The sequence below is a fragment of the Quercus lobata genome, chromosome 7 (assembly GCF_001633185.2).
Source record: "Quercus lobata isolate SW786 chromosome 7, ValleyOak3.0 Primary Assembly, whole genome shotgun sequence".
Lineage (NCBI taxonomy): Eukaryota > Viridiplantae > Streptophyta > Magnoliopsida > Fagales > Fagaceae > Quercus > Quercus lobata.
Genome location: NC_044910.1, coordinates 43,849,919 through 43,860,599, shown reverse-complemented (window position 1 = coordinate 43,860,599; position 10,681 = coordinate 43,849,919). Strand labels below are relative to the sequence as shown.

Sequence of the window (10,681 nt, the reverse complement as noted above, 5' to 3'; positions counted from 1 at the left end):
AAAAAAGAAAAGAATAGAATTAGATGAGTGCTGGGATACGCTAGTACGTACGTACGTACGTAAGGCTAATACGTACATTTATAGACATGGTTGAGAAATTAAAATATTAAACATTCAATTCACAGCATTCAAGCTCTTGTTTGAATGATAGCAGCTATACTTCAAGTTGTTAATGCCTTTACAATTTAACGAAGGATTTTTTATTTTTTAAAATTATTAAAAGGTAGAAATTTTATTTCATGGGTAATAGCCATTAGATCACATTTTTTATTATCAATTTATGATAGAGACATGGATAGAAAAGGGATCAGATACTCTAAAAAATTATAGAATTGGTCGATATTAGATCACATTTCCGCTTATTTCTTTATAGTCATTATACTCTTAAGTTAAAGGCTGGCCTCTTAATTATTCAATCCTTTGATTATTGGCAATCTATAGCATATAATTAAATTTTTTTTTTTAAACAATGACATGTGCATCCTTCTAGGATATTAGTAAAATAATTGCATTCACTCTTTTCTAAGGATAAACCTTAGGTACAATATCTTAAATGTTGTTCATTGTGTTTTCCTTTTAAAATTCAGTTATGTGGTTTTTTTTTTTTTCCATGGGATGAAAATTTATTTTTAGTTAACACCCAAGGAATAACACCTAAGTACTGTGCTTAATTTTTGCCTATTTTAATTTCTAATAAATAGTTTAAAATTTTAGAACAAATGGTAATTTATCCTAGTAGCTGAGCAAGTGATCTTGAGTTTGAATAATCTTTTTGCTCTATCTTCCCCATCAAATTTATCATTTCTTAACAATCTAAAAGTTTGAAACAATTGGTAATTCATCATATTCACCTTTCTTATTTTTGTTCTTCCAATTAAGTGGAAAATGTATCATCGTAAAGAAAGTATTGCAACAATGTATACAAATATTTTTTTTTTCAAAGTTTCATCCTTAGCCTTATGAGAATGTACACAGTTTCATATCCTAAATGGTTTGAATTTTGAAGATCATATGCCTAACCCCATGGAGTCTATAGGTGTACATGGATGTCATCGCACATCACATGGCTAGCTAACTAAAATTGCATGCAACAGGGAAACACTGAAACAAGGCCCAAACACTGAGTAGCTTGTGTTACCAAGATCTACTACCCAATTTTAACTAATATTTGAAGGATAGCAATTAAGCAATCATTGAATTAAAAATTTGAACAAATGAATTTGAGGGTATTAATCTAATCCAAAGTAGCATCTGCTACGGGATAACAAATATTATATACATTCCTTGATGAACTTTGAGGGCAAACTTCTCACATATATGGGATTGTATTTTTTTTCTTTGTTAGGGGGAAAAAAAAAAACTATTGGCTAAGGTACTTTATCACATAATTAGTCATTAGTCAACTACCTTTTCCTTTGATTTTCATTTCAAGCAAATGGTTGATGAATGTGTTCATCATTGAACATGAAATTGCGGCGTGCCACAATTTTCCAATTATTGATCCTATTTTGACCTAACTAAAGTTATGAGATTATTAGTGTCTAAAATCCTTTTCAACGATAGCAAATTAATCAAATGCATGAACTAGTTAGGTCGCAACAATAGTTAAATACCTTATTCATTAAAAATTAAAATAAATAAATAAAGTCCTGAAATAAACTTTTTGTTCACACAATGACACAATGCTTACATTTGTACAGTAGTTTGATTGTTGGTTGAGTAACTTATTTTCCACAATTATCATAATTTCATTTACTTAAAGTACAGTTTTTTAAAGTCTTATTTTTATTTATTTTTAATATACATTATTATACTTTAAGAGACTTTCAAATAAGCTTTCGGCAACAAACTACTTCCAAATGCACAATAAATCACATTGGACACTGTATAGTGTCCAAAGTGATTTGCTTACTTAGACGGAGCAAAAGAAAATAGAATTTGAATATTGTCTTTGCTCTATACCTCCCATTAAATTCACAATTTCTTTTACTATTTAGATTTTAATTTTGAAACAATAAATCTTGCTCTTCTAAGTGGAAGGGGTATCATTTTAAATTAATTAAGTTTTTTCACAACATTTTGTACTTTAAAAAAAAAAGACTCCCTTATGATTTTTTACAGTGTCATATCCTTAATGGTTGAATTTTGAAGATCATATGCTTTGCCATATGGAGTCTATAGGCTTGTAGTTGTAGGAATTCGTTGGGCAATGAATTTGGCCAGCCGCTTTAACATTCGAGATATAAGAATAGAAAGTGACTCCAAAGTATGCACTAATGATGCAGTAATTAAAGGTACCCAAATTGTAAAAGAAATTCGCAGCCTCGCTGAGTATTTCTTAGAAATTAGTTGGGTTAGTCATGAATGTAACATGGCAGCTCTGTGTTAGCTAGATGGGCTTGTAAGAACTTTGTTTGTGGTTTTGTTGTTGAAGCTACTGCCTCATGTGTTTTGTCGATGTTATCTCTAAGGCGGCTGCTCTGTAATGATTTTTTTTTTCAATGTTGGAATAAAGCCTTGTTTCTTAGCCGCCCCACCCCCCCCGGAAAAAAAAAAAAATTGGAGTCTATAGGTGTACATGAATATCAACGAATATCACATGGCTAGCTAGATACTTCTGCTAAGTAACATTGCATGCAACAGGGAAACCCTGAGACAAGGCCCAAAATAGTGAGTTGTGCTTTTGTTGGCATTGAAGAATGAAGATTGAACTCATAATACTTAATTGGTTTATTATATATTCTGTAGGAAAAAAAAAAAAATATATCAGTCTTTAGCAAAAGACTATCCTTGTGTGCTCATTGGCCAAGCCTGGTACACTTAGGAGTTTAGGGTCCATTGTAATAACGTAATGATTTTGAGGGATCAATCTAATCCAAAGTAGCAAGAAGGCAATGTATCTAGCTTTGAATAACAAATAGTGTGTGTATATATATATATTCCTTGATTAACGTTGAGGCAAAAATTCTCACATCATTATTATAAAATTCAAGCACCCCAGTTATTATAAATAAATTAAGCCCTAAAATAAATCTTTTGTTCACACAATTCTTACATTTGTAGACTAGTTTGACTCTTCATTAAGTAAACAGTTTTTTTTTTTTTAAATAATTTTTTTCCATAAATATAATAATTGCATTTTCTCTATTATGGTTTTTTTTTCTTTTTTATAATCTATTATAGGGTAAATTGTAAATTACACCTATAAAATTTGGGGTGCTTGAATTTTACAACCTGAAATTATATTTTGATAATCTATTATATAATTATAATAAGCTCCCTTGTTAGCACTGTTAATAGACTACGCAAAAATGGCAATGTGATGGCAATTGTAGCTTGGGTATTTCACATACTCTAGGAGTTCTTCTCAAAAAAAAAAAAAAAAAAAATCTAGGAGTATTTTACTGCGTACGCATTAGAAAAAAAAAAATTGTCTAATTATCAAAGTCTTTAACTTGATAAGTTGACATGACTGTAAAAGGTCATTTGATCATTCAGAACATGTTGTTCACTACATAATTTCCTAAATTTTGACTTGTGTATCCATAGACCTTTAGTGCAAATGTCGTGAAACTTAAATAAATCGTTGACAACATTGGATATTGTGCTTGTATTTTTGGTTCACATGGCTTACTCAGATTGATTAACATTCTATCAAATTCACAAATGATAGCCATGGCTTATCAAAAGAGGACTTTGGGACCATGAATTTGGGGCATAGAAAGAGCACCCATTTCTTCTCCGTTTTCTGCTCCACATGTCACGTCTCTAAAACCGGGTGTTCCAAATTACAGTTATAGCTAGCATACCAAAAATTTGCTTGTAGATTATAGGTAAAAGGAAAAAGGATAAGATGAGCTCAAATTGAGAATCTTATGGAACAAAGTTGGTATGTGGTAGTGGTACAGTATAATTGGGTTTTTTTTTAGATGAATATAATGGACCGCACAAATAGCTTTTCTTTTAAATGTATCCAAAGATGGATAGGGTTCTATTAAAAAAAAAAAAAAAAAGATGGATGAGTTATTCTTGGTATTTACGTAATGGACAATAAGTAAATCATATAGTCCCCACTACTCCTTCAGTATCATAAATATAAGGAATCCAACTCTCTTATGGTAGTAAATGTTACACGAAATATATTATGAGGTTGTTTAAGTAAATGAACCAATAACGGCTTAAATAAAAAATGGGGGCCATGAAAAACTAAATGATGATGTATATGACAGTATGGGACTGTGAATGATTGATAGGGGCTGGGGCTAGAGTTAAGTGGAGGCCTCCTAGGTGTTGATCTTGTGCTTAAAGCAAAGAATAAGGAAGTTGGCTGTGATGGCTTTGTTAGCTTTGTCACGTTAATGGTCAATACTTTCCTTCCCTTCTTTTGCAATATATTATTATAACAAAGCCTTAGCTAGCAAATCTCACGTCCAAAGCAATAAGGTCCATGTACGTTCATTTGTCCTTTCCATAACTATAGGTCCTCATCACGTACCATATCTCCTTTGTCGTAGCCAGGTTTTCATGTATTATTTTGACAATTCTACGTTTTTTTGTTCTCTCTTATTGTTTGTTTTCTTTATTCTCACAATTGCTAGAGATGGACAACACCTTCTTAATACAGATTTTTTTTTAGAGATAATTACAACATATTGTTAACTCCGAAATTCGAACTATTTTTTCTCTAACCTTTCAAATACTTTGTGCTTGAAAAAATGCTAATTCAGTTATAAAGCCTTTCACTTCTCAATATAGAAATGATTTCTCTTTTTCGGACCTCATATTCATGTCGTAATGTCATATATATATATATATATATATATATATTATTAAATACCCACCCAAAAATATTAAAGTCATTTTTCAATATAAAAGTATTGCAATAAAAGATAATAATAATAAATTTAAAAAAAAAAAAAAAAAAAAAAAAAAAAAAAAAAAAAAAAAAAAACACGAAACCCATGAAAGTTAGACTACAATTAGAGGATATGTAACTTATGTTCAATAACAAAATGTCAAATTTTGAAACGCCTCCGACCTAGAAAAGTCGGTGAAAGGTTATGTATTAGAGAAAAGATGAACCGTGGTTTTGTAGCAAAACATCCAATACTTCATCTCTTTAATGCAACGGTTATGTTGCAACCTTGTGTCACAGAGAAGCAAATGAAGTCCAGTCAAGAAAGTCTGCAAAAAGGAATTGATGAGATTAATCAGTGCATCCAATCAGGAAAATCTAATTGAGCAGCGACTAACGGTCGAAAGTATGACCTACTTTTGCTTCCAATTTAGGCTGATTATCTAGAAAATAGATCTAGGGGGTGACCAATGACCATAGCATATACCCCTAGATCATACAATATAAAATTTATAAATATAATACAAACATTGATAATGATAGTTTGTCAACTTTAAACACATTGGATACTCAGCTATAAGCTATTATAAATATTAGCAGAAGCATCCAAAACCCAATCCATAAATACAAGACATGTACCAATATGTCCCACGTAAGGGTACTTTAATGAACTAAGATGAGATTTAAAATTTTTTAAATTAAAATCACAATATTTTTCATTCCAAATTTCGGCGCAGCTTTGCGTACTTGTTTAACATTATATCCTAAAAAGTGAGAAACTAAAATGTACATTCAAATTCTATAAATACCTTTAAACCTTTTCGTCTTCCTCATCACCTCCAAAACTCTCAACTTCTAAAGTCTAAACTTCCTAAGCCACTTCTTCTCTCTTTTACACACACACACACACAAAGTTACAATCAGACGCATTAGTTTCTCATCCAAATTAACCAAAATGGCATACCCCAAAAGCTCTCTCGTTCTAGCACTTCTCTCAGTGTTCATTTCCACAGTGCTAGCTACTCCTATGACATACAGTGTGGTGAATTTGGGAGCCAAAGCAGATGGGAAAACGGACTCAACTCGGGCTTTTGTTAGTGCATGGACAAAAGCTTGTGCATCAGTAAAGCCTGCCATTATTTATGTGCCAGCAGGGAGGTTCTATCTCAGGCAAGTGATTTTCAGTGGACCATGCAAGAACAATGCTACAATTATGCGCATAATTGGGACACTTGTGGCCCCATCAGACTATAGGGTCCTTGGAAATACAGGAAAGTGGCTTGTGTTTGAACATGTCGATGGGGTTACCATATCTGGTGGGGTTCTTGATGGCCAAGGCACTGGTTTGTGGGCTTGCAAAGCCTCTGGCAATAGTTGTCCTTCGGGAGCCTCGGTATGTGAAAATGACTAAATTGCCTTTTCTTGGTGAAGTTGTAGTTCATTTGACTAAGGGGTGTTTTAAATATTTTGAGTTTAACCATGCCTTTTGTCTTTAGTTTTTTCTTTTAGCTTTTAAGCTTATTTGTTTGTGTACAATTTTTTTTTTTTTTTTTTAAAGTCTCACTTGGCTTTTGAAAAACATTAGTTTTCCACAAAAAAATTATGTTTATATAAATGCACATGCACTAATAGTTTCACATTGGAAACTGTCAAGTGCCATGCAATTTAGTTAAAAGTGTTCACATAGAATTTGTGAAGAAGAACAATGTTTTTTATGGTTGGCATTAGTGTTGATTTTTCTTACATAGACGGAGCAAACGAAAAGAAAATTTGAAATGTTTTAACTTTTTGTTGCTGTATTAAAAAAATCTCTTTATTTTCTAGGTAATTATACTGGGAGTGATTGGTGGAAACTGGTTTGCCTTTTCGGTTTAAACTTTTAACTGTTTTTGCTCTTCTTGGTTTTGTAGGAGATTTTTGTCAATTTAAAATACCAACTTACATTCACTTAATGCCACGACAAGCCAACTTCTAAGGAAATCCCAAGGACTACTATCTTGGGAATAATACCATGTTATGGAGTAGAATATTTAATTTTGTGCCAATTTGATTAGTGTTTAAATAAATCTCGAGCCTTGTGATATCAGAAAACAAGCTTAAAAACTGATGAGAATGTCAAAGGTCAAACAACTTGCTTAGGCTTTTGTTGCTTGAATTGACAGTCCTTCCCGCTAAGGTCAACATATTATATTGAATATTAGCCTTATAAGTTATATTTATCTTTGATTTAGAGAAATATTTTATATATATATATATATATACTTTATTTGCAAATTTTAAAACAATAATAATTGGAATATTTTCTTGTTCATATGCAAGCAGACACTGCAATTTTCCAACTCAAACAACATTGTAGTCCGTGCATTAACCTCCCTAAATAGCCAATTATTCCACATTGTTGTCAATGGCTGCCACAACGTGAAAATGCAAGGGGTAAGAGTCACTGCTGCTGGAAACAGCCCAAACACCGATGGAATTCACGTTCAATTATCTTCAAGTGTCACAATTCTTGACTCCAAGATCGGGACAGGTGATGATTGCATCTCAATCGGTCCTGGTACCACTAACTTGTGGATTGAGAATGTTGCATGTGGACCCGGGCATGGAATCAGGTATATAGATTTTTTTTTTAATCTTTTTTAAAATATTACATGATTCGAACAACTACATTATATGTTGATTTTAAATTGGTCTCATTTGTGTAATTAATTGATTCAGCATTGGGAGTCTAGGCAAGGACTTGCAAGAGGCTGGTGTAAAAAATATGACAGTCAAAACAGTTACTTTTATTGGAACTCAAAATGGATTAAGGATTAAGTCATGGGGAAGGCCTAGCAATGGATTTGCAAGGAACATTCTATTCCAACATGCCATTATGATGAATGTCCAAAATCCGATTGTAATTGACCAAAATTATTGCCCCAGTAACAAAGGTTGCCCTGGTCAGGTAAGATAATTGTTGAATTAAGGTTTGCATGCAGATATAGAGTGTGTTTCGATACCGCTTATTTTGTTGAAAACTGAAAATTGAAAACATTGTAGCAAAATAATTTTTAATGTGTGAATAGTATCGTGGAACCTTTTTGCAATGAAAGTTTATGTGAAAAAAGAAGTTTGTGGGTCTTGTGAACAGTGTATGAAATCCACTGAAAAATTGAAACACATTGTTCTATTAAAAAAAAAAAAAACCCAAAATGCAAACGCTAAGGAAATAATCAGTATTCAAAAGTACTCATGCCCACTATATATTTAGGCCCATTATCATGGCAGATACAACTGTTACTTTAACTTAGTTTTGAACCCAAATTGAGACCCCAAAACATTTTCAAAGTTTTGTACATTGCTTCATAACTTGTTCAATATATATATATATATATATATATATATATATATATATATATTTATATATATATATTTTTTTTTTCATTTGGAACTTGCATACGATGATATTACTATAAAGTGAAAAACTGACATATACTTTTTTTTTTTTTTTTTCATTTTAATAGTTTTCTGGGGTAAAAATTAGTGATGTGACATACCAAGATATCCATGGAACATCAGCAACAGAGGTTGCTGTGAAATTTGATTGTAGTCCAGGGAACCCATGCTCCAGAATAAGATTGGAGAATGTAAAGCTCACTTACAAGAATCAAGTAGCCCAAGCTTCATGTAGCCATGCAGATGGAACTTCTACTGGTTTTGTCCAGCCCACAAGTTGTTTGTAGAGGGGAAAAATTTATACAAAATCCATATCTATGAAGGACAAAAAAAAGGAATCTAGCTACATTCTTCTCCTTTCATCTTTAGGGCAGAAAATTATACATCTTTTTAGTTTTTATAGTATGAATGTTAGCGAGATAGGTCATTAAGTGATAGGTTGATTGCTTGAGCCTGTGGCGGTGATTGCTGAGTGGGCATTCTTGGAGCATGCCTGGCCTTGCTATCAAAATATAATGTTGAAACTTTAAATCCCGATTTGGGTGTTTGTACTTTGTATATTAAATTGTTATAAGAGATATGATTGTGTTTAATGTATTGTTGTCTATTGTACCTCACTTACTGGAATTCTAGATTTTTATCATTTCCATTTTTCAATAAGAAGTCACATGAATTATATTCAATTATATCATGAAGCCAATTTAATAAAGGAAGCTAAAAAAAAATATATATATATATTAAAAAAAAAAAAAAAAACCTTCAAAGGAGACATTTCAAAGCCTATGCATCCCCTAGTTGAATAAAATATCCTACAAATATTTGGCATAAAAAGTATTCTATCATGAACAAATATAAAAATATGTCATTGGTTCCAAAGTTTGTTTACTAGCACTATTGGTTTATAAAGTTTCAAGTGAGAGTCATTCGTTCCTCAAGTTTAAGAAATTAGCACTACTGGATCCTCTATTGATTTCCATCAATTTCCTAGCCTATGTGTTTAACAGATAAATTAATGGAAATATTTCAGTGACATGACAACCTTTTTATTATTAAAAAATTTGTAGATAATAATTTACACATTAGAAATGTCTTTCCCCAAATCTAACCACTTAAAAGGTCTTTTCCAAAATTAATTAATCCCTACTCAAAATTCCAAAACCTCTAACATGCCAAGGTAACAAGGGAACCAAATATTTACTAGATAGCGAAATTCGGGGTCTCTCCACTCATGGGCGCTTTACTATGAATAGCCCTTTTTTTTTTTTCTTTTTTTTTTTTTTATTGGAAACATATAACAGAATTTCATTACTACGGACAACTGTCCACGGAACTTACATCAAATAGAATCTGATGTTCTATTAAGGGAGGAGTATCCTCTACCCAGATTACACTATCTTTCACATTCATTGCATTCCTAGCTAGCAAGTGCGCTGCTTCGTTAGTGTTTCTTCTAGTATGCACAGCCTTCCAAGAGTTGAATTGCAACAGAAAACATTTCAGACCTTTGACAATCTTCAGAATGGGCAGAGCAGGAGGGTTGCATCCATTTAGAGCTTGTATAACTTGTTGGGAGTCTCCTTCCACCACAATATCTTTCAGTCCTAGGTCCCAAGCTAAATAAATACCTGCTTCCGTAGCTTTTGCTTCTGCTTCAATAGCCCCCAACGGAAATTCAACTTGCTTGCACAAAGCTCCCATCATCTCCCCTTGATCATTTCTAATAACCACCTCGAAACCACAGCAGCCCCTGTTGTTGAAGACCGCTACATCTGTATTGACCTTGTATGTTCCTTTAGGAGGAAGACTCCAGCGCTTGAGTCTAGGAGTAGATGAAACACCAATACAGCGGATCGGTATAGTAGAACACACTTCAAGCTCATATTTCTGAGCTTCCCCTGCAATGGTTTTCCCCCGTTTACAAACTTCCCCATGCCGAACTGCATTTCTGTTGTTCCACAAACCCCATGCCGTGATAGCAAAAGCCTCCCAATTCATATCCCCGGGTGACTCAAGGAGCAACCAAACCATGTCACGAAATTCCTTTGGGGGTTGGATAAGCTTGTCAATCCTGAATTTTGTTTCAGCCCAAGTTTCCTTAGCAATAACACAACCCCACAAAGCATGGCCAGAAGACTCACTTTCACCACAAAAGTCACAATTGTCCTCTGTTAGCACCTTTCGGTGTAGCAGGCACTGCTTCGTGGGGAGCACATTTCTACAAGCTCTCCACATGAAATGCTTTATTTTATTCGGACACTTTAAGTTCCAAACAACCTTCCAAATCTCTGTCATTTTGGAATTGTCTGAGCTGCCTGGGCTTTCCTCTCTTCCCTTGAGATCATCAAGGTATTTAGTTGCCACTCTATGTGCGCTCTTGACAGTGAAGAT

At 33.0% G+C, this 10,681-nt stretch overlaps 1 protein-coding gene across 1 annotated transcript; it reads left to right on the top strand.

Annotated features, from left to right (window-relative positions):
- The first annotated feature begins 5,810 nt into the window (after positions 1 to 5,810).
- On the top strand, positions 5,811 to 8,580 carry LOC115951229 (polygalacturonase-like). Its single transcript, XM_031068416.1, has 4 exons — positions 5,811 to 6,248; positions 7,178 to 7,467; positions 7,574 to 7,802; positions 8,362 to 8,580. Exons 1-4 carry the CDS (start codon positions 5,811 to 5,813, stop codon positions 8,578 to 8,580), a joined length of 1,176 nt encoding a protein of 391 aa, XP_030924276.1.
- The last annotated feature ends 2,101 nt before the right edge of the window (positions 8,581 to 10,681 follow it).

Coding starts and splice junctions, on each gene's coding strand:
- LOC115951229 (XM_031068416.1), top strand. CDS start 5,811: ATGGCATACCCCAAAAGCTCTCTCGTTCTAGCACTTCTCTCAGTGTTC. Junction 6,249..7,177: donor GTTGTCCTTCGGGAGCCTCG/GTATGTGAAAAT, acceptor ATATGCAAGCAG/ACACTGCAATTTTCCAACTC. Junction 7,803..8,361: donor ACAAAGGTTGCCCTGGTCAG/GTAAGATAATTG, acceptor TCATTTTAATAG/TTTTCTGGGGTAAAAATTAG.